This window comes from Neovison vison, chromosome 6, assembly GCF_020171115.1.
Source record: "Neovison vison isolate M4711 chromosome 6, ASM_NN_V1, whole genome shotgun sequence".
Classification (NCBI taxonomy): Eukaryota; Metazoa; Chordata; class Mammalia; order Carnivora; family Mustelidae; genus Neogale; species Neogale vison.
The window spans coordinates 155,085,215-155,109,843 of record NC_058096.1 but is presented as its reverse complement, the minus strand read 5'-3'; the positions used below and the strand labels follow the sequence as shown (position 1 = coordinate 155,109,843).

At 47.0% G+C, this 24,629-nt stretch overlaps 1 protein-coding gene across 1 annotated transcript in view; it reads right to left on the bottom strand.

The window, feature by feature from the left end:
- Positions 1-481: 481 nt before the first annotated feature.
- CMTM7 (CKLF like MARVEL transmembrane domain containing 7) overlaps positions 482-24,629 on the bottom strand; it is a 57,760-nt gene continuing 33,612 nt past the window's right edge. Inside the window, exons 2-5 of the mRNA XM_044252625.1 lie at positions 13,969-14,142; positions 7,211-7,309; positions 4,304-4,385; positions 482-1,704 (exon numbers count right to left, since the gene is read on the bottom strand). Coding sequence (XP_044108560.1) covers positions 1,691-1,704; positions 4,304-4,385; positions 7,211-7,309; positions 13,969-14,142 — 369 coding nt within the window. The 3' untranslated portion in view covers positions 482-1,690. The remainder of the gene's footprint in view (positions 1,705-4,303; positions 4,386-7,210; positions 7,310-13,968; positions 14,143-24,629) is intronic.

The following is a 24,629-nucleotide window of genomic DNA, read 5'->3' as shown; positions in this document are numbered from 1 at the left end:
CCATCTTCCTTCCCTCCCTCCCTCCCTCCTCAAGGCTTGTAAGGCAGGCCCAAGGAGGCTCTGCTTGCCAGGAAGCTGGCTTCCTGTGGCCGAGGCTGTGGGCAGACCACTTTGGCCTCAGCTCCCAGTGCCCCCTCGAGCCACAGGTGCCAACATGCTTCTCTGGGGGCTCAGGTTGGCCCCTGACTCCCTGTCCTCCCCCAGGGCCCAGTCTTCCCTCCTCTCGCATCTTTACTGCCCAGTGGGTCACTTCCCACTGGGAGCTGGGGAGTTGGCGGTGGAGTCTGGGTTATACACAGGCACCACCCCTGGGCTGATGAGTCTCACACCCACATCCTGCAGCCTCGATTCTCTGGCACCGGTTCGCACATGGCACGGGCCGTGCTGCCAGCATGGGCTGGGCGGCACCCGGGGCTCTGTCTTCCTCCAGGCCCCAGGTAGCTCTCCCAGCTGCTGAGGTGTCTAGACAGAAGGCCTTGTATTGCGTTTTTGTTTTTTAATTGTGGTAAAAGATACATAAAACTTACCAGTTTAACCATTTTTAGGGGTGCAGTAGCATTATGTTTTTGGGCAGCCGCCACCATCCATCTCCAGAACATTTCATTCTTCCCAAATGGAACTGTGCCCATTAAACATGAACTCCCCGGTCCCCTGCTCTCGGTCCCTGGCCACAATTCTTTCTGTCTCTGACTTGTAACTTCTCTAGGAACCTCCTGTAAATGGCATCAGACAGTTCTGGTCCTTAGATGTCTGCTTATTTCACTCAGTATCATGTCTTTGAGGTTCCTCATGTTGTAGTATGTTCCAGAATCTCCTACCTTATTTTTATTTTTTTAAAGGGCTGCTTGCGTGGCTCTTGAATACTGCTTTCTGTTTGTGTGTGAACAGTACTGGCTTCCACCCTTCACCACCAATTTACTCTGAAAATATGCAAATCTGCCTCTGCTGTTCTCCTTCCCCGGGGAGGGGGTGGTGTGCACACACACGGGTGCCCCCCCCCCCGGCTTCCCCATGAGTTCTGTGGGCCCCATCACAGAACTCCTGGTTGACAGCCTCGGTTAATGAGAAATCCTTGGGCAATTGGCCAAGTCAATTATTTTATTACAAAACACACACACACCCCTACACAGACACACACGCGCACACACAAAACACACACAGACACACACACAATGGGAATTAAGGCTGAGGCCCGAAAGGAGCCAGGATCTCCGATCTGGGGACAGGCTGACCGCAGACTGCTTCTGCAGATGTGCCTCATTTAAGAAAGAGGGTCTCTCCCAGAGGGGTTTCCCAAGCTAGATAAATTAGGAGATGGCTTGGTTTCTATAAGGGGGCTTAAGGCGGCTTCACTCCCCCTGAGGAATGTGAAGCAGAAGCAGATTTAGGCAGGCATTTCCAGAAACCCCTCCCTCGTGTGTTAAGTGGGGTCATCGGTCCCTGAGGCGGTTGGTTCCCAAAGCAGGAGGGAGAGACCAGATCTCCCTGGAGGCTGGTCTTCTTTCCCAGGTGGGGAGGACTATTCTCCAAGGACTGGAAAGAGAGGCTCATCGTGGCTCCGGAGCCCAGGACACCCTCCTGCGTGGACGGGGCTTTGGCACAGGAGCTCAGGGTCAGAAGCCCTTCATGGGGGCTGGCCCACTGACCCTCCTGTCTGCAGGGCCTCCAGCGGGGCCAGCCTGGGGTGGCGTCACACAGCTGCATCTTGGGAAGGAAATGGCAAAGTTAGGGGGCTGGCAGGGCAGGGCCCACAGAGAAGCCACACAGCAGGGGGCCGAGCCCAAGCTAGGCTCAGTGCACTTCCTCCCCCACCCAGCACCAACCGCCCTTGGAGTGATTTTAGTCTTTCTGAATACACTTCTTAAAGAGAAAAAAATTCAGTAGTGCAGGGAGGATTTCCCTTCCTGCTACCCCTCTCCGCCCAGGCGTATCATCAGAGGGACTTGAACTGCTTTAGCTCCTTCTTTTGGTTCTTCCTTCCCCCCAAAAAAAAATTTTTTTTAAAGAATTTATTTATTTATTTGACAGAGAGAGATCACAAATAGGCAGAGAGGCAGGCAGAGAGAGAGAGGAGGAAGCAGGCTCCCCGCTGAGCAGAGAGCCCGATGCGGGACTCGATCCCAGCACTCTGGGATCATGAACTGAGCTGAAGGCAGTGGCTTAACCCACTGAGCCACCCAGGCGCCCCATTCCTTCCCAAATTTTAAGCCCTATGTTTCTGCTAATATTTACACACGTATCACCTTCAGCTGTTACCTAGTAACACTCTTCTTTACTTTTCATCCTTCATTTTTTCTTTCCTTAAACAGCTTGACCGAGATATCATATAAGCCACCTGTCTAAAGTATACACTTCTAAGTGTACACATATTCACAGGATGGCACAAGCACTCACTGCCACAATGTGAAAATGTTTCGTCACTTCCAAAAGAGGCCCCTGCCCATCTGCCGTCCCGTCCCCTAGCCCCTCCACCCCCTACCCCATTCCCTCCCCACCATCTACTTTCTGCCTCTTGGGATGAGTCTATTCGACACATTTCCCATCAATGGGATCCTACAGCCTGTGGTCTTTGTGCCTGGGTCCCTGCCCTCAGCATCCTGTTAACTTTTTGTCAGCAGCTTCTGGAAGGAAATGGAAGCTCTGATGAAATAAGCCCTCTGCGGGGCAGCTCGACCCCCAGACTGTACATGCTCTGCTATTTTGTAGTGTATTTTTTTTTTTTTAAGATTTATTTATTTATTTATTTGACAGAGATCACAAGTAGGCAGAGAGAGAGGAAGGGAAGCAGGCTCTCTGAGAAAGCCTGATGCGGGGCTCGATCCCAGGACCCTGGGATCATGACCTGAGCCGAAGGCAGAGGCTTTAACCCACTGAGCCGCCCAGGTGCCCTGTAGTGTATTCTTTTAAAGGAAAGAAGAACAGAGGAAGGAAGGCTGGAGTAGAGAAGGGAACTAATCAAAATTGTTGGCTCAAGTTCTCAGCAGTGTTACTTCTAGGAATGTATTCTAAAGAGAGATAGTATCAGGGATGAGTATAGGGCTATATTTACAAGGATGTTCTTTACAACACTGCTTAGTAGCAAAGAGTTAAAAAAACAGACCAAATGAAACATAATGACCCCAAGTAGGAGACAAACTGTGACACAGACATGCAGTGGGGTCAGTGCCACACCATGCAGCCATTAAAAGTGAGGGAGAAGAAGGCACTTGGCTGGCTCAGTCAGTGGAGCGTGTGACTCTTGATCTCAGGGTTGTGAGTTCGAGTCGCACGTTGGGTACAGAGGTAACTTAAAAATAAAATCTTGGGGCACCTGGGTGGCTCAACGGGTTAATCCTCTGCCTTCAGCTCAGGTCATGATCTCAGAGTCCTGGGATGGACCCCTGCACTGGGCTCTCTGCTCAGCAGGGAGCCTGCTCCCCCACCCCTGCCCCGCCTACCTCTCTACCTACTTGTGATCTGTCAAAATCTAAAAAAAAAAAAGGGGGTGCCTGGGTAGCTCAGTGGGTTAAAGCCTCTGCCTTCGGCTCAGGTCATGATCTCAGGATCCTGGGATCGAGCACTGCATGGGGCTCTCTGCTTGGCAGGGAGCCTGCTTCCACTTCTCTCTCTCTGCCTGCTTGTGATCTCTGTCAAATAAATAAAATCTTAAAAAAAAAAATCTTTTAAAAAAAATTAAAAAATAAAATCTTAAAAGTGAATGAATGAATGAATTCATAAATAAACTCTTTAAAAAAAAAAAAACCATGTTGGAGATAAATCCTCAACCATGTGGGGAAAATGCCTGATAGGCAGTGAAGTAGGAGAATAAGAGCACATTACAATAACACAAGAAGTCTGATCCTTTAATAAAAGCAACATATATATCTATGGATCTTTATACCTATCTATCTACCTTTATATCCGTCCATCCATCCCTCCATCCAGAGAAAGGAAATACTGGAAGGATAGACACCCAGCAGCTGCTCTTCCTGGGTAATGTGATAACAGATGGTTTTCATGAAATTTTTTTTTTCTTTATGTGCACTTTGTAAATTCTCTGCACTTCACATTTGTCATTAGGAAACTGATTTAAAGAAAATGCTTCAGCATTAGAGGCGGACATGTGAGGGTATCCCGGGTGTGGAAATGAGGCAAGGGCAGAGGGTCTTGGGTTCCACATTTCCAACTAGGCCCCACGCCTCCAGGCCTCCCCTTCAGTGGGGCCCTTCCCTATTGCTGACCGAACTCCACAACAGGCTGTCCTCCCGTTCCCCAGCAGAGGGAACTTTCAGAGATGGCCTGTGTTTGGACAAGCGGAACTCACCTGTTGACTGGGTCACACATGAGATCTTGTAGGACATCCAGATACTCGCCAGGCAGAGGAATGTGGCCACGAAACCAAAGATCTGCACAGGACAGGGAGGAAAGGAAGTTCCAAGGCCCAGGGCCAATCACTCAGGCTGTCCTTTATGTTTCTCATTCCTGTACCAGCTGTGGCCCAGAGGGAGCCTGGGGAATTGAGTGACCTGACACCTGGTCCTTGCTCAGGTGCAGGGCCGGTCCCCAGGCCTCCCCCAGCAGGGCCCTGGCTCAGGCCTGGCCCTCAGGCTCTGGCCTCCACCTCCTGGCCCTCCTCACTCCAGGCAACTTCAGGGCCCACGTTCGGGTTTGTATTTACAACTGAGCTAAGGCCAAGACATTGCACAAGACAGTTACTGGGTTAGCGAAAGAGGAAAAGGTGGAACTGTACATTTCAGTCGGGGTTTTTACATTTCTAACGTTCAGATGGACTTTACTGATGGGGCAGGGTTGCATTTCATTCATAACGGCTTTCTGTTCCATCTTGCTGTATAGCTGTGTACTAATAGTCAGAATCCGAGGCCTTGATACATGGTTTTATGTTTGCACATACTTCAACAATAGTAGACTAAAATCAGTTGAGGCAGCGCTCCTTCCCTTTCTGAGGATCCCCGTTGTGCTGAAGTGGCAAACCTCGCTGACCTAGGAAAGCTGACCCAGCCCAGTCCAGCTTCATTTAAAGAGGAGGAACAGGGCCCCCAGAGAGGAAAAGGGCCTCAGGGCAGGGCTCCTCCGATGGTCCAGAGAGAAGCAGGTGCACTCTCTGGTGTCTGTCTGCCCTTCGAAGCCTGAAGCCATCTCCTCACCTGTGAACACCTGCAGTAGCTCTAATTTACTGACCACCTACTCTGTGCCCATGTTCTAAGCCCATCAGGGGTGCTTTTCCCTTCTACTCATACCACTTTGCTAGGTGGAGGCTGCTGTTACTTCCCGTCTCCCTCATCTGGCAGCTGAAGACATGGAGGGACAGCAAGTCAACTCCTTTGCCCAGGACCACGAGCCAGTGAGGGCCGGACATGGGACATGGGCCCTAGGAACCTGGCTCCAGAGCCCAGGTCGACTGTAGCCCGGGTGTTCCCAGACTCGCCAATGGCTTCAGGCTGGTGACGTGGCCACAACCATGAGCTGATGTGCAGCAGGAAGAGCCCGGGAGCAGCCAGAGACCAAGGGCACAGTCTCCAAGGCCCTGGTTCGCTTTTCAAGCCCAGCTGCTGGTTTACAGAAGCGGCTGCCCCCTCTCCCCACCGGCCCACACCCGCCTTCCCCTCCCCCAGGCCCCTTTCCTTGGCTCCTTTTGTACCGATTGTCTACAGCACATAATTAGCCTACTGGAGCCTGTCCTGGCCCCTCATTGTCTGTTCTGCACAATTAGCACATGAGATGCCATCCCAGGCTCCTACTGTCTGCACTGCATAATTGAACAGTTTACTATATCGCTACATCACGCTCTTCTGGATGACAATGCCTTGTTTGCTCATTGTTTCATGGGCCTTGGCTTTGACTCTACACTGGATGACCCTTTTCTTATAAACAAGGACAGCATCTTTTAATTTATTCTGGCTTCCTCATGGCCAAGGCTTTATCCTATTTACTAAGATGGTGTATGATAAATCGGGCTTACTGTGATTCCAGGGCTAACAAATGCGGTTGGGGCAACCTGAATCATAAAACCCAGCAGGAAACTCCCCATGCACCAGTCTCCTCTGTGTCTCCCCCAGCTGCCTGCCTGTCCTGGGACGGGTGGGAAGCTGGGGTGGTACCCACCCCTCTCATTGGGGACTGGGGGGTGTGGGGCACTTAAGCCCATGAGTGTTCAGAGGCTTGGTGGGCCCCTCTATCAATGTGCTGCCTGTGCCCACCTTTGGAGGACAGACCCCACCCCTGAGTGGAATTCCAGGCATTTAACCCACTCCCAGCCCAAAGTCTGGAGACTTTCGCTAACTTGTAAATGCAAGAGTGATTGTCCCATAAAGCTTTTCTTAAAATTCATTTAAAAAATTAAAGGTGCCTGGGTGGCTCAGTCAGTTAAGCATCCGACTTGATTCTGGCTCAGGTCATGACCTCAGAGTTGTGAGAGGGAGCCCCATGCCGACATGGAGCCTGCTTAAGATTCTCTCTCTCTTCCTCTGCGCCTCCCCTGCCTTCACATGCACCTGCTCTTTCTCCCTCTCTCTCTAAAAAAAACCCCATTTAAAAAATTTAATCTGCTCAATAGTGAGGCAAATCAGGCCACCCAACTGTAACCGATTAGCTGAATCAGAAATCAGCTAACAGGAATCTATAAGCCTTTTAAAAATAAATACATATACACATACATACCCCTGTATGTATATTTGCATCGGTGTAGTAAACAATGCTCCCACATCACTGTATTTTTAAACATTTCCATGCTTCTATTCAGGCTATCAGATGGATTAGTTTTTACCTCTGAAAGGTCTAGGAGTGTTGTTTCTTGACATGAATACTGTTACAAATAAGGACCAGCAAAGCTAGGACTCATGGCAGGTATCACTGACGGATCACACGTGCTCTTCCCCTGGGCCCCAAAGAGGCCTTGGGATCTTTACATAGCTCTGAGGCAGCCATCAACAAATGACCCGAATGGCCCCCTGATGTAAGAAGTGGCTGGCTGAGGGAGGGCCAGGCCACTGGGGTCATTTGAGTGTGCCAGGAACCCTGACCAGCCACCTGCTGAGACTCTTTGCTGTGGGCCCGGCTCTTTCCAGGCTGCTGTTAGCTGGATCAAGGTGGGTTCTGATGAGTACTTTTCTGGGGAAGAAAGTCCCCAGGAAACAATCCCCTCACTGCCCATCAGGAAGAAAATGCTCTAGAAGTGAATTCATTCGTGAAGGTTCCCTGAGACCATCCTTACCGCTCCAGCTACCAGCCCGCTCTGGCTGTAACTCTTAGAGGCTGCCACAATGGAGGCGATCAGGAGGAGGAGGGTACCGATCAAATAGTGCAGAAGTTCCTGGGGACAAAAACAAAGCAAAGCAGTGGGTCGGGAGGTCCACTCCTGGCTCTCAGAGACAACTGGGCACAGAAGAGAGGAACAGAGGGGAGGGAGTATTATCACCTCTTCTCCTCATGGCATCCTGACAGGAGCAGTTAGCTCACGGGGAGCAGACGCGGAAGGCTGGCCAGGATGAGGCCCCGCAAGACAGAAAAGGAGCTGGACAGGCAGCCAGAGAGATGACAGAGGGAAAGGACACTTGTCGTGTGAGGAGAGATATCCACTAAGGTCTGCTCCACTCCTGAGAGCACTCTCTAGACAGTACCCTGACCTCCAGCCAAAGCTACTGAAAGCAAACAGCTTCTCACAACTACCAGGCTATGGAGTTTAAAGGAAAATGCCAGCTCTGAGAAGCAAAGCCCCTTCAAGAGGTGTGTACCTCTCCCTGCTTCAGAGAAAGCTCTGGGCTAATGACATGCTGGCTTTGCTGGCTGCCTGGAGTGCCGCCCGCTCTGGGAACAGTTTTAGGTGTGGACTTGAGGAGCTGGTCCCCTCAGACTTAGAGTCAGAGCTAGGAGTGAGGTCAGGGGCCTTCTGTGAAGTTCCTGTGGGGCTGGGGAGAGCTGACTTTCTGGCCCCTCATAAGCCTCCTCACTTCGTCCTCATTTCATCTTCTCTCTTCTCTGTTCTCCAGAAATCTGCCCTCAGGCCACAATGCTGAGGAGTGTGTTAGCCGGGCAGATTCCGCCTCTGCTTCCATCCATCTGCACCCCATTCACCCCCCGGGCTCAAAATGGCATCCCCGCAGGCTGTGAATGAGGCTGAACCGCGGTCATTCAGCAGCAGGATAAGGCTTCCACCTTCTTCCTTCTTCCTCCCCATTAAACACCAGATCAGAGGAGAACTGGGGCTTAGGGCCACAAGAGGACTCCCTCTGGATCTGGAGCATATTCATTTTTAGTTGTCTTCCATGAGGAACCAGAAATTAGTTCTTCGCAATGTTCTCCCCAGGGCAGGCACCTATTAAATTTTGGAAAAGCATTCCACTTTTAAGCTGCAGCTCATCTGAAAGCTGTGCAAAATCAAAGACCCCTATTTCTCCTTTCGTGACTAGAAAGGACTATCAGAAGGTAGACCACAGAGATTTTGACTGAAGAGCAGATTAGTAACTGAAGTTCCCTACCTCCAAGATTCTCAAACGAAGAAAGGAATACGACATGGGGTAGAGAAAACTGACTTGAGAGACTGCTAAATCGAAAGTGCCTCCACAGTACCCCATCAAAAATGTGGGGCTGAGCTTACCTTCCAACACATACTCCCCCATTCCTGCCCCCAGCCCTTTTCTCTCCTGCGGGAATCTCTCCTCTAGCTGCTTCATTATCAACAATCATTATCAGAGGAGTTGTTCTCAAAAGAAGCAGAAAGGTGCCATAACTTTGAAAGGGGCCTCATAACTTTGGAGCACAAAAGAAGTGTCTCTCAAAATAACACAGTAGGTAATAATATTGACTGTGAATAATTCAGCAATCCAATCAAGAAGTGGAGGTTGTCAGACTGGTTCTTTAAGAAGAAGATAACAGGGGTGCCTGGGTGACTCAGTTAGTTAAGTGTCTCAGCTTGGGTCTCGATATCACAGTCATGAGTTCGGGCCCCATGCTGGGCTTCACACTGGCTATGAAACTGGCTTTAAAAAAAATCCAACTACATGCTGTCTGTTGGAGAAACACTTTATACTCAAAGATACAAATAGACTGAAAGCAGAAAGAAGGAAAAGAGAGGTCATTCAAACAGCAACCAAAAGAAAGCTGGAGTCGTTCTACTAGTATCAGGCAAAAATTTTAAAACAAAAATGTTACCAGAGATAAAGAGGGATATTCTACAAGGACAAAAACGGCAATCTATCAGGAAAACCGAACAATTACAAACAGGTATTCACCTAGTAACAAAGCAACAAAATACATGAAGCAAAAACTCAGCAAAATAAAGGGAGGAATAGGTAATTCAAAAATAACAGCTGGAGACTTCAGTACCCCTCTTTCAATTATGTGTGGAACAATGAGGAGAAGACCAAGAAGGAAACAGAAGACTCAATGCTGTAAGACAACTAGACCTAAGAGACATCGATAAAACACTCTACCCAACAACAGAACATACATTCTTCTCAAATGCATGTTAAGACATTCTCCAGGAGACACTATATGCTAAACCATAAAACAAAACTCAAAAAATATGAAGGATTAAAATAATATGAAGTATGTTATTCAACTACAACAAAATGAAATTAGAAAGCAAGGGCAGAAAGAATTTTGGGAAACCCACAAATACGTAGAAATGAACACATTCCTAACTACTGGGTCAATCAAATGCAGAATTGCAAGGGAAATTAGAAAGTACCTGGAGATGAACGAAGAGGAAGACATAATATACTAAAAATTATGGGATGCAACTAAAGCAGTGCTCAGAAAGAAATGTATAGCTGTGCATACCTACATTTAAAAGGAAGAAAGTTTTCAAATTAAAAACCTAATCTTCACCTTAAGACACTGGAAAAACAAGAGCAAACTAAACCTAAAAGCAAGAAGGGGAAAAAAAGGACTGAAGCAGAAATTATGATATAGGGAACAGAAGAACAATAGGGAAAACTAGTGACACCAACACTGGTTCTTTGACATGATCTTTGTTGATCTACAGAACAGCCAAACCTTTAGCTAGAGTGATCAAGAAAAAAAAGAGAGAGAATAGATGACCATATTCAAATGACCAGAACCAGAAATGAAAGAGAGGACATCACTATGGATCTTACAGAGAGGTAAAAAGGATTTTAAAGGAATACCAAGGACAAAAACGGCAATCTATCAGGAAAACTGAACAATTACAAACAGGTATTCAGTCAATTAGAACATTATATACCAGTCAATTAGAAAACTTAGATGAAACAGACATATTCCTGTAAAGACAGACCACTGAAAATGACTCAGGCAGAAAGAAACAATCTGAACAGACCTATAACAAGTCAAGTTTGAGTTAATAATAATAATAAATTACCCACAGGAAAAACCCAGGCTCAGATGCCTTCATTGCAAAATTCTACCAAGCATTTAAAGAAGAATTAATACCAATTCTTCATAAACTCTTCTAAAAAATAAAATTACTCTATGAGACCAGTATTATCCTGATAACAAAACCAGACAAAGACATCACAACAAAACCACAGACCAATATCTCTTATGAATACAAATATAAAAATCCTCAACAATACACTAGCAAACCAAATCCTATAGCTATATATAAACTGAATTATATATCATTACCAAAAAGAATTTATCTTAGGGATGCAAATGTGTGATCCACATATGAAAATCAACGTAACATACCATATTAATAGAATATTAAGGGGAAAACCCCCAAATGATTATTTCAATGAGGAAAAAGCATCTGATAAAATCTAACACCTTTTCATGATAAAAACATTTTCATGATAAAAACAGGGGTGACTGGGTGGCTCAGTAGTTAAGTGTCTGCCTTCGGCTCAGGTCATGATCCCAGGGTCCTGGGATAGAGCCCCGCATTGGGGGTCACTGCTCAGTGGGAAGCCTGCTTCTCCCTCTCCTACTCCCCCTGCTTGTATTCCCTCTCTGTCTCTTTCTCTGTCAAATAAATAAATAAATAAAATACTAAATAAATAAATAAACACATTCAACAAAGTAGGACTGGAAGTTAACTTCTTCACTCTGATAAAGGACACCTACAAAAATCCATAACATCACATTTAACGATGTTATGATGGAATGCTTTCCTCCTAAGATCAAGAACAAGAAACGATGGTGTGGTCTTGCCACTTCGGTATTCATCTGATTTCTTGCAGTAAGACAAGAAAATGAAATAAAAGGTATCCAGATTGGAAGGGAATATGAAACTATCTCTATTCATAAATGGCATAATCTTATATAAAATCCTAAGGAATCCATTAACAATCTGTTAGATCTAAAATGAGTTCAGCAAGGCTAACGATATAAGATCAATATACAAAAATCTCTTGTATTTCTACCCACTTGCAATGAACAATCCCAGAATGAAATGAAGAAAATAATTACATCTGAAATATCATCAAAAAGAATAAGATACCTAGGAACAAATTTAAGCTCCCCTCCCCCAAAAAGCACAAAATTTATACTCTGAAAACTACAAAACGTTGTTGAAAGAAATCAAATATCTAAATAAATGGGAAAAACTTCCATGTTCCTAGGTCACAAGACTTAATATTGTTAAGATGGCAATATCAAATCAATCTATAGATTCAATGATTTGTATTAGAATCACACTGACTTCTTTGCAGAAACTAAAAAGCTGGAGCACCTGGGTGGCTCGGTGGGTTAAGCGTCTGCCTTCGGCTCAGGTCATGATCTCAGGGTCCTGGGATCGGGCTCTATATCAGGCTCTCTGCTCAGCAGGAAGCCTGCTTCTCCCTCTCTCACTCCCCCTGCTTATGTTCCCTTTCTCCCTGTCTCTCTGTCAAATAAATAAAATCTTAAAAAAAAAAAAAAGAAACTAAAAAGCTGATTCTAAAATTCATATGGAATTTCAAAAATTCAAAACAATCCTAAAAACATGGGAAGATTCACAATTCCTATTTTAGTATATGTGCTGCCGAAGCGAGCACTAGATTCACAATTCCTAATTTCAAAACTGGCTACAAACCTACAGCAATCGAGACTGTGGGGTAAGATCAAAGCGAGAGTCCAGATGTAAATCCATGTGTTTACGATCAACTAATTTTCAGCAAGGATGCCAAGACAATTCAATGGGGAAAGAACAGTCTTCCCAACAGATGGTGCTGGGACAACTGGATAATTTTTACCTCCAAAAGAATGAAGTTGAATCCTTATCTCACACTAGACATGAAAATTAATTCAAAACAGACAGAATATCTAAATGTAAAAAACTAGGAGAAGAAAACATAGAGGCCCACCTTCATGATCTTGGATTTGGCTATGGTTTTTTAGATTTTATACCCACTTTTTTATACCAAAAAAAGAAAAGCGGTTACATTAGATCTCATCGAAATTAAAAACTTGTGCTTTAACGGACACTATCAAGAAAATGAAAAACAACTAACAGAATGGGAAAAAATGTCTTCCAATCATTTATCTGATAAGGTACTAAAATATACAAAGGACTCTGAGAATTAAGAAATAAAATGACAACCTATCCAAAACCAGCCAAAGGATCTGTACAGACTTGTCTCTGAAGAAAATTCACAAATGGCCAAGAAGCTCTTCAAAAGATGACTGACATCAACAGTCATCAGAGAAATACAAATCAAAACCATGAGCTACCGGGAGCGCCTGGGTGGCTCAGTTGTTAAGTGTCTGCCTTTGGCTCAGCTCATGATCCCAGGGTCCTGGGATCAAGCCCCCACATCGGGCTCCCTGCTCAGTGGGAGGCCTGCTTCTCCCTCTCTTACTCCCCCTGCTTGTGTTCCCTCTCTTGCTGAGTCTCCCTCTGTCAAATAAATAAAAATCTTAAAAAAAAAAAAACAAAAACAAAAAACCATGAGCTACCACTCCACATTCGCTAGCATGACTAAAATCAGAAGGTCAGAAAATAATGAGTGTTGAGAAGGCTGTGGAGACACTTAGAGCCCTCATACACTGCTGATGGAAATGTCAACTGGGCAGCCACTATGGAAAAGAGTCCAGCCGCTCTTCAAACAATGAGACATAGTGAGCATGGGGTCCCACAGTTCTACTCCCAGGTATCTTCCCAAGCAAAATGAAAACATGTCCACACCAAAGACTTGTAAACACGAATGTTCACATCAGTGTTAGTCATAACAGCCAAAAGGTGGAAATGACCCAAATGTCCATCCATGATGAATGAATAAACAAGACATGGTCTGTCCTTCCAATGGACTATGACTTGGCTATGAAACAAACGAAGTACTGGCCTACACTATGACAGAGATAAGCCATGCTTATCTTACACTCTGCTACGTGTAAGAAGCCAGTCACAGAAGAGCACACATGTGATTCCACTTACAGGAAATACCTAGAAGGAGAAGATCCACAAGACAGAAAGTAGATCAGTGGTTGCTTTCAGGCTGGAGAAGCTGAGAGGTGGGAGTGTTGGCTAAAGGCGATGGGGTTTCTTTCTGAGGCGAGGAAAATGTTCTAAAATCGACTGTGGTGATGCTTGCACAACTCTGGGAGTATGCTAAAATCCGCTGACTTGTACACTTTAAATGGGCAATCAGATGGCATGCGAACTATATGTCCATCAGGCTATTTAAATAAATAATAGAGTGGGAAGAAAAATATCCTGGAAACTTTTGAAATCTTTCCTCGGACTCTACTGTCCCATTTAAATGAAAAACCTTGTCACAACAGTATGACCACCCATGGCCTTTATCAGCTTCCTCCTCCCACCTCATGCATACAGATGTCCCCTTTTCTGTCCCTTGAGAAAGCGCATGCACAGCCTTCTTGTCCCTGGAAGAAACCGGCGGGACACGGGCAGCGATGCCCGCCAGACGGTGAGCAGTTCAGGGCTGCAGCAGGAAGAGATGATCCTGGCGGCTGTGGGAGCAGGGCGGATGGGACAGACTCCGTCAGGTCTCAGGGCCCCAGCTCCTAACCTGACCTCTGGAAGCCCAGAATGGGGCCAGGCCACCCCCTTACCGACAGGGGCCAGCTGATGCACGTGAGCAAGCGGTAGAGGCGGAACAGGTGCACCAGATAAAAGACGAGGATCATTATCAAGTTGCAGATGGTGACCACTTGGAAGTAGCTGTAGGCACTGTAGCTGTACCACACAGAGCTCCTCACGCAGATGAAGGCGATCAGCAGCGTGACCTGGGACAGAGATACAGACACGTCAGACACAGGCCCGCCCACAACGGACGCCCAGGGAACCAGCAACAGCAGCCCGCCGAGGAACTGCTGCACTTCTGGCCACTTCCTGACAAACTAGCCGTGAGGCTGGAAAGGGCCAAGTTCCCAGAGCGCGCGCTTTTAAGGCTGAAGTGCAATATGTTTGCCTCAGACAGAGGGCAGGAACGCAGGAAAATAACCAAGCAGAATCATTCCATTTATTTCCCTATTAGGTGGACCTGTAGGAAGTTGCCAATATTGGACGGTTTTTGACCCACAAAGATGGCGATTCCTATGTCACAAGTTATCAGCTGGCGGAGGGTAAGTTACCATTTATTGATGCCCGATGTACATGATCTCCCGGAGGCCTCACAGAACTCTGCCAGGGAGAGGATATCACCCCCATGTTCATATTTGGGAAACTGAGGTACACCGGTTCAGTAATTAGTCCAAGACTACCCAGCTCATCAGCGGTGGAGGTGGGATTCAAAACCCAAGTCGGTCTGACTCCAGGGACCCGTTCCTCCGTGTCAGATACAGTTTTGCCTTCCAAGAATATAAGCCCTCCTCACAGGCAAGCCAAGGAAGGAGGACATGTTACGAAACACAAAGGAATCCCGGTTACTCAAGGCTTGCCTGCTCACCACTGGGCATGTGGTGAGAGCTCACCCAGTATATTGTTGCAAATGAATGACTGGGCAGAATTAATAAATTAATGACCTATTAATGAATTAACAGGTCTGGTAGATTATTAGCAACAAATGAATGCCATGGGAGAGCAGAATGGAAGAGGAGAGAGAAGATTCTGAGTTTTTGTGAGGGCCACTCAAAAAGAGTAAAATTTCATTCACCCCATGTAGGGAATAAACCACTAACACAAACAGGGTTAAATGTATGGAAAACCTTGGGACCAATTTTAAAAGTACACCTAATTTTGGATAAAGTTGATTTTTTACTGCTACTTTCCTACAGAACAGTGAGCAAAGATGTGCGACAGAGAGACTTTGTGTCCTATGGGACACTCGGCAGTGCCTCGTTTGCTTGTCACCACTATGGGAGGTTTCTGTGGGCATTTAGTGGGTAGAGGCCAGGGGTGCTACTGCACACCCCCAAATGCATAGGACAGTCCCCACAACAAAGAACCATCTGGTCTCAAATGTGGCCCAGCAGAAACCTGCTGTAGAAGATGTGAGTGTCGGGGCGCCCAGGAGGCTCAGTGGGCTAAGCATCTGCCTTCAGCTCAGGTCATGATCCCAGAGTCCTGGGATCCAACCCCACATGGAGCTCCCTGCTCAGTGGGAGTCTGCTTCTCCCTCTGACCTTCACCCTACTCATTCTCTCTCTCTCTCTCTCACTCTCCCTCTCTCAAAAAGATAAAATCTTTAAAAAAAGAAAATGTGAGTCTATCACAAGCACTGAATCATAAAATGGAGCTGATACCGGTTGAAAGGGTTAGTGTGAAACATACTCTGTTTTCTGAAGACCCTTAATCCACTCTGGTAAACTCCTCAGAAGAGGCGCACGGGCGAGAAGAGGGTCTAGCGGAAGATGAAGGCGGGTGCGAGGAGTGCTCTGCTTGCCGGATCCCAACCGCGGAGGGACTGTGACACGAAGGGACCCTCGACATTTGCCTAGTCCCCGTTGCTAATGAGCAACGTGAGTATTTTCATTTTTTCGGTTCCTCTCAAGCCAGCCAGCCTTGCTAATATAATATAATGATTCATGCCCTGAGGTTGTTTTAAAGCTCCAAGGGGAGCTTTGCTTCACCCAGCACTGGGCGTGATCACCAGGGCTGCTCATCAGTCCCCATTTGCAGGACCCGGGTCTATGGGTCTCCCCACCTCCTCCTGACCCCCCTCCCAGAAAGGGGGGCCTTCAGGGACCACCTTAAAATGCAGAGAACTCAGGATTATGCAACGCCATTCCTAGGAGGAGAAGCAAATTTGTGCCTAATTTAATGCAAAGACTAATCTGTACAACTCTTCATCTGTGACAGTCACCTCTTTCTCATGGTGACACAGAGATGTGGGAGTTTCCCAGTGAACGGGGGCAGGGGGGGGTCTGTGCAGGTCTTCCCCTCTGAGTTCCCAGGGCTGAGGACCTTGCAGCAGCAAGGATGTTACTGCTCTACCACAAAACCATCTCAGACCCGCCTGGAAAACATTCTCCTGAAGGAAGACATCCAGAATTCAGTTCGATTGGCCTAAAGCCACCTACCACTTGCTCTTCTTCAAAGAATCCCAATTTTGGAAAATCTCATTTAGACCACAGATGGCATACACAAATGCATGCAACTAAATCTTTCTTTTTGTCCAATAATTCACCCATTCCTACTCTAAATGGCCAGCATCTTGGCCAGCGCACCTTAAAAAAAAAAAAAAAATTTTTTTTAACTGACATCTCAATTTTTTGGAACTCTTCTAGGCCAGCAAGTAACCTCTGCAAATGCTGGAGACCCCTGAGTCATCTAGATCAATACTCTGGGGGCAGCCAGAAAGGTGCAGAAGAATGAGCAAGCCAAACCATCGTGGAGAAAAGGCCCTGGGGTATGGCTTCCCCCTACCCCGCCTCCCTTGCTGTAACCAGGGCCCCCTCAGACCTCTCTTGTTTTCAGTTAGAAAAGCAAATAAAAAACACAATGGAATGCAGACAGCCTGAAGAAGGAGTTCTGATTTCAGGGCTGAGTGAGGCAGGCTGGGAGGTTTCTGGAAAGCACGTGTGGTTCTGTTCAGAGTAACTTAAATGTGATCCATCCAACGGACTAACTTGTTTCCCTAGGGGCCCTCTAGCTCCCCTCATAAAGGTATGTTCTTTTATATCAAACTGCCATGAAAGTTGCAAATAAAATCTCTAGCACACATGTCTGGGGGTTTAAAAGGAATGCTATGAGTCCCCTCCACCCAGAGTCAGGGTCTCACACCCCTGCTGTGGCACTGTTCAGAATCGCTAGAATCATCTCACATTGAAACCACCCCCTCTGCCCCCAAACTGTGTCGTTTCTGACTTCATTCTATCGGAGTTCTTACTAGCGGGAAGAGATGATTTTTGTGGAAGCAGCAGTGGGTTTAAATTGCACAGATGAGGCAGGGTGACATCACCAGAGGAATGTTCCTCCACCAGAATTCTCCAACTAAAACATCCTGGTGTCCCCAGCCAGGCGCCAGGCAGCTTGTTTGGGTTCTCAGCCTGGGTGGGGGTCCCTCAAGGAAGAAACCACCTGCAGCCTGCAGTCTGTGCCCTCAAACACTCCCTCAAGCAGGTTTGATCTTCCCATGCACCTGCCAAGTCTGGCCCACTGAGCATTCCGGCATCTGACTGAAGATGGCACCAGACACCTTATATTTCAAGAACCCCAGTATGGATGCAGGCAGGTCACCCAACCCCACCTTCTCATGGGGGTTTTTGCCCTGACCTTGGAATAATGTTTCAGTGAGGGAGACAGGCAGGAGAAAGAAAAGTAGCTGATGAAAGCCAACATCAAAAGGTCTCAGACCCAACTGTACGAGGCTTTTCTGGAAAAGCCTAGGAGATGAAAGCCAGTCTTGTTCAAAAAGTCAGAGATGGGGTGAGTCAGTGATTGCAAAGTGCATTTGTAGATGCAGGCAAGCCCATAAATGACTTTGCTTGGCCGTGGGCAGGCAGGAAGGAGAATTTGATATGCTTCTAACTTCTGAATTCTGCCCTGCAGTGGGCAGAAATTTCCCCCCACCTTACTGTTAAAGCCCCCGCTGGCCATCACCGCCAAACAGCCCTTGGGGAACCTCATTTTAACACCCACGTGCAAGAGAAGCCTCCCCAGCTTACTTCCTCTGGATCCTCGTCTCTCTCACCAATATCAGGCTCTAGGTGCAGGCTCCTTCCCATCCCCCGTACCCCAGCATACAGTTCTGTTCTGTATCCATGAATAAAAAATGCCATCAAAAGCACAAGGGAGGGGGAATAATCCAAAGAACATGATGTCAGGGGTCCTCAGATGGAGGTCTCAAGCAGGCCTCTAATTAGTGTACTGGGTTCTGCCTGACCATGCAGCAAAGGACCTGCAGCTTATTAAAAACCAAATACGCTTGTCCAGGCTGGGACTATTTCTGGAAGGACACATAAGAAACTGGCCGCCTCAGGGGACAACTGATTATTTAGCGGTTTTTCAAATTTGCTATTTTCTTTTCTTGATTATTAAAAAAAAATCATACACTAAGCTGTTTAAAAAAAAAAAAAAAGCATCCTTTTTTTAAGGACACAACTTAGAGATCTTTAATGGTACAGATTTACCCTTTGCTTTCAATTGGCTGCGGCTTTATTTGACCCAGTGTTTCTCAACCTCAGTACTACTGGCATGTGGGGTTGGGTAATTTTTTTGGTGGCGGCTATCCGGGAGGATGGTTAGCAGGATCCCGGGCTCCACCCACGAGGCAGAGCCCTTCCCTAGGTGCAAGAACCACAAATGTCTTCAGATGTTGGCAAAGGTTGTTGAGGGCAAAGAACCGCTACCTTAAACAACCTTTTGCGAAGGGGTATTTGTCTAATCCCCCGTTTTTTACTAATATACACAACCCTGCAAAAGAATATCCTTGGACATGCCTCTTTATGTATGTATGAACATTTCTGAAAGGCTCTCCAAAGTGAACTGACGTAGGAAACAGGCAGAAGAAAAGTTATTAAATTTCCTTACTATCTAGAGCCCACTGACAAGTCCTTAAAACAGGCAGAGTGACATTCCTCCTGGGATTCATCTGCTTCCACCTTAATACTTTGCTAAGAGCAAAAGGCAATCCTAGCCTGACCGCTCCCCACCCCCAACCAGGACCCTGTGGGTCTACTTTAACATATAAAAATTCCTTTGGAAACTTCCTTTATCTCTAAACCCTCCAAGATATGTGCTGGCAATCATCCCCAAGCATATGGCCCATCGAGATACATATCTGAAGGGTCTCATGACTAAGGTTTTATTAGAAAATGACCTTTTCCCAACAACAGCTAGCCCCTCAAGGTCCTGGAAACCTTGCTTCCAAAATTCCTTAGAGACTTACGCTACCCCTGACCCCCTCCCAAGTTACAAGTATATAATGGACCACTCCTCACAACCGGGAGGCAGCAGCTCTTCCTGCCCACGGGTCCTGTCCCCGTGCTTAATAAACCACCATTTTGCACCAAAGATGTCTCAAGAATTCTTTCTTGGTCATCAGCTCCGGACCTCACCCCACCGAACCTCATTTATATTCTAAGACTTCATCAAAATGACTAATTGAAAGCATATTCTCATTGAAGATTTTGATGTTTGCTGCCAAAATGCCATCCAGAAAAAGAGGAGCTTCCCCGCAAAGGTTACTATCAGCATTTACAAAGAAAGGAAATGGTATCTTGTTATTTAATCTTCATCTCCCTGATTACTAGTGGGTTGAATACCCTTTTGTAAGTTTATTGGTAACTGCCTGTTCGTATTTTCAGCCTATTTTTCTCTTGTTTATATTTTTATATTTTCTCTTGTTTATATTTTTATTATGGATTTGAAAATATTCTAATTAATCTATTAATCAGATTAATCTCCTATTAAAGAGATTGCAAATATCTTCTTTCCATCGCCTTTATTTTTAGTCTTTTTGTTTTACTGAAATTAAAGTTTTTTCTGCAGTCAAATCCATGTGTCATTTTTTATCGCTTCTGGGTTTTGTGTCTGACGTTTCACCTGCAGACACATTGGGCCCCCAGGGTGCCTCACGGGCTGTCCCTCAGGGTCCCAGTATTCGCTCTGATGGAACCGTTGCGATTGATACTGTATCTCCTTGTTTGTTGGTTAAATGTGTATTTTCTTGTTGGTTACCTTGTTCACTATCCTTCTCCCAACTCCTCTAAGGACTCTGCTCCCAGCAGAGTGCCCTGAACATGATAGGTATTGAATTCAGCATCAAGTGAATGAATGATTTCTGGGGTCATCCTGTCATCCTCCACAACACTCTATTGCACTAAAACCCAAAAACCAAAAAACACACAAAAAACACGTCTCCCTCCCTTAATGGCCTCAAGTGCTTTTTCATTAAACTTCACTTGGGAACCTAGCACAATGCCTGGCATGCAGAAAAAAATGAACGACTTTTGGAGGCTACTCTCAAACACCTTTCCAAGTTGGTTAAATGGGCTCATTAACTACCCCGGGGGCTCTGGCATTCAGGCTCTCCCAGAGAATGGAGTGTAAAGGTTTCCAGACACCTCGTTCCTGATGGAGCCAGAACATTCTCTGCTTGTTATTCAGGCCAGGCCATGCTTCCCTTGTCCCTAATCGATTTTCCACCACAGAGCCTGAATGGCAATCTAGGCAAGCATCATGTCACCCATGTCACCCCTGCCCTTCGCTGGCAAAGGTCATCAGATCACACTTAGCCTACTGAGATAGAACACTCAACGTGTCACAAACATCCTCGTATCAGAAAGGATCAGAGAAGCACAACCGACATTTATTAGGGAGCAACCGTGATGGTTTGGTGCTTATACTGAACCAAACTGAAACCATTTTTTGCTTGGTTTCCAAGTCAGTTTCTCTACATCGTTTCTCTTTCAGTATCTGACCCGATTTTCTGGTCTCTGCTGTGGCTGACTGAATTTCAAGAACAAGAGCAACGTCCTCTGCCTCTTGCTCCTGCTGTTACTAGGGGAGGCCCCGAGGCTTTGTCTAGGAATGAAAGTGGAAGGACAAGGCCCGGGGTGGTCACCTCCCCAAGAAATGGGTCATCAGGGAGGACCAGGGGCAGCTGAGACAATGTGGAGATGCCACAGGGGATGGGAAGATTCAACCAGGAAGAGAAGAGCCTAATGGCATGGCTCCCCAGAGGCAGTACCTAACGCTGACCACGCATGGTGCACTGAGCTCGAAGTGCTTTACAACTACTCACCCATTTTATAATGCGGGTTCCCAAAAAGGAGGCTGAGCTATGGAGACAGGAAGCAGCTTTGCACCAATCCCCCAGCTAGTGAGTTCACGCGGGGCTTGGACCTGTGCCTGCCCACTGCAGCGCACGCTCCCCAGCACCTGCAGCGTCCCGTTGCCATGGCAGCCATGGCCAGAGCCCTGGGAGCTGCATCTCCCGAGGGCACTCCAATCTCATCACTGGCTAGTGAATGTGTCTCAGCAAAGTGAACCGGACAGAGAGGAATGGCTGGGGTGGGGTGTTTTTTGTTTGTTTGTTTTGACTTACACTCCTTTCTGTTGATACAATTCAAAAATGATTTCCTACCTCCTTTGTGCTAGGCACTATTGACAGAATCATTATCAACGTAACAGACAGTCCCTGCTCTCCTGGAGCTTACAATCTAAAGGAAGAGACAGATAAACACCCACATTTACGCCATCACAAATTCATTATAAACTTTCAGAAGGAAAAGTACAGGGTTTTCCAAAGATCACAAGAAATTTTGAAGAACTTGGGGCACCTGGGTGGCTCAGTGGGTTAAGCCTCTGCCTTCGACTCAGGTACTGATCTCAGGGTCCTGGGATCCAGCCCCACGGCAGGCTCCCTGCTGAGCACGGAGTCAGTTTCTCCTTCTCCCTCTGTCCTGATTATGCGCACTCTCTCTCTGTTTCTCTCAAAGAAATAAAATCTTTAATAAAAAGAATAATATATAATATAATAATGTATGATAAAGCTTGAACGGGTCTGCAGGCTAAGTGCCATGGAAACCCCTGAGGGACGAAAGAAGTGCTGGCAGAGGCCGAGCAGGAGGCATGGAGGCCCAGGGAGTGAACTGGGAGCCCTTCGGGGTGAGGAAGCCACAGCAGTGACAGGCACCCCCCTCCTCCTGAACACCTACTAGATGCCAGCTGGTAGGATGCTAACTCATGTCACCCTGGCCCTGCCCCCCTCCATATTGAGGTCGCACCATGCCCATTCCATGCCAGATGGTAGATGGTGGCGCCAGGAAGCAAATCCAGGTCTACCTGACTCCCAAAACTCTGTAAAGAGCGAGCCTATTCCAGAAGGACGGGTTGCCATGCCTCTGTGGCTTGAGCTAGCACGTGTCCCTCCCAGGGTCACTGTGTCTGCTCCCAAGTCAGCAAGCAGGAGAAGTCCTGTAGGGGCATTTGAGAAGGTGGTGATGGATCAGGGTTGGGAGTAGGGAAGCACAGCCCACCTTTCCTTCCTCTTTTTTTTTAAAGATTTATTTATTTATTTGACAGAGAGAGAGAGAGAGAACACAAGCAGGGGGAGTGGGAGAGGGAGAAGCAGGCTTCCCGCTGAGCAGAGAGCCCAATGCAGGGCTCAATCCCAGGACCCTGGGATCATGACCTGAGCCGAAGGCAGGCACCATAATGACTGAGCCACCCAAGCGCCCCCTCTAAGGTTTCTTTAAGGAACTTTCTCGGCATGCTCTGGAGAAATCTGAATTGCACTCTTGCTCAGCAGCTGGCCCTCCGTGAGATTGGTGGAAGTGGGGGCAGGAAGGGAGAAGGGACAAACCCTCTGGGGGGGAAGTAGAAGGGAAAAAGGGGGGCTCGCAAAGAGAGGACACAGAGCATGGCTAGCGAGGGTGTCCAGTCCCCACAGCTTTTATGTTTCTCATGTGAATTTCCTTCCTGCCATATTTTCTCTTGTCACAGTCTGTGATGTCACACTGCCCTCCTTGACTTGCTCCGCAAATGACAAGTGCTACCATTTCTAAGCTCTTACTCTTCCTCTGTCTAGGCCCTGGGCTAAGTGCTCTACCACTGTTAAACAAGTTCACCCTCACAACAGTCCCAGTACAATTATCACTGTCCTTTTGACGAGGAAATATGAAGCACAGAGAGTTAAGCAACTTGTTTCAAGTCACAAAGCCAGGCAGAGTTGCTGCAGGCCCTGAATCTAACCAGCCATTACTCTGCCTCCAGGACCTGCTTGGTTCTCATCACAGCCCCTCTCTCAGCTCCTGGCCCGTTTTCAGCATGGACTTGAATCCTTTGTCCCAACCCCCTGCAAGCAAGCACAGAGCATGGCCTAGGACTCTGCATGATAAAAGGGAAATCCTACTCTGCCTCAGTGTCCCTCCCACTGGAAGCAGGGCTCTGGGATTCCAACTCAGAAATAGGAATGGTGTTCATGGGGTGCCTGGGTAGCTTAGCTGGCTCAGCATCTGCTTTTGGCTCAGGTCATGACCCTAAGGTTCTGGGATCGAGCCCTGCTTTAAGCTCCTTGCTAGTGGGGATTCCTCTTCTCCCTATGTCCCTCCCTGTGCTCCTGCTCTGTGTCTTGCTTTCTCTCTCAAATAAATAAATCAAATCTTAAAAAAAAAAAAAAAAGAATGCTGTTCATATTAAGTCTCCTATTTAAACCGAAGTTACTCAAATTATATAATCAATACCTGTTGATGATAGATAATTAATTATGCAAGTATCTATTTAAGAAAATAAAAATCACCTCTCATCCTGTTTCTCAAAGGTAAGTACCACCCCTCCTCACCTTTTGGAGTATTTCTTTCCACATAGGTATGTTTAAAGAACATATGTATTTTTTTTTCTTTTCAAAGATTGGCTCATACTTAAACATATACTGCATTCTAAAAAGATAATTATTTTATCATTTGTAAATGCGACTTATTCAATTACTCTGCTCCAGAGCCCTTATCATGGCCTAGCAGCTGTTTACTTTTACCTATTTATTATTAGTAGTTTTGGCTGTCATCCCTGAATGTAAGCCCCACGATGATGGGGGTTTGATGATGGGGGTTTTATTCACTCTTCAGCTGTCTCCGCAGGGCCAGGAACCCTAGATGCTACCTGGGTGCCCCAAGGATATTTGATGAGTATGTGAATGAACAGATGGCTGACTGCAGTCCGAGACCCGTCTGTGTCCCAGGCACTGGGGGAGGAGGAGGGGCATTCCCCATCACCTGCACCTGGGAGGGGGGTGAGGTGGACAGGGGAGTAGAGGAAGTTAGTAGAAGCATCACTCTGGAGAGATTCCACCTTGACACGTGGGATGAGACCAGGTCACTCCCTGGTTTCCTGTGCAGCCTGGAACAGGAGAGGCTTCAAACCCGGAAGCCAGGGGTCATCAGGAAGTGTGCAGAATACGCACATGCCAGCTGTAGGTCACGCCGGAGGGATGCTCTAGTTTGAGACAAGCTGACTCTTAAGCTCATATCCCAGCTGAGGCCACCCCTGCTCCCCTGTTCCTCAGTGTGTACGCTGACCCCCGGGCACACAGAGGGGGACCATGACTATGTCCCTGTTGGATCTCCAAGTACACAGGCCTTCAGTGGTCAACTGAGATCTGAGGGGGGGTGGTGTGGGTGAGCTAAAGTCTCAACGGCGCTCCTGGGGGGTGTGGCCTCTTCTCTGTAATCACTTCCCCCCAGGCTCTCCAGGGTTTTGCGGACAGGGAGCATGGAATGTAGGGCTTTGCTTTTAGGCCTAAGCGGAAGAGGAACAGCCCGAGCAGATGCCACCATAACAAGTGACCAGGATGCCCAGCAATTTGGATGCATGCTGAATATTAATGGAC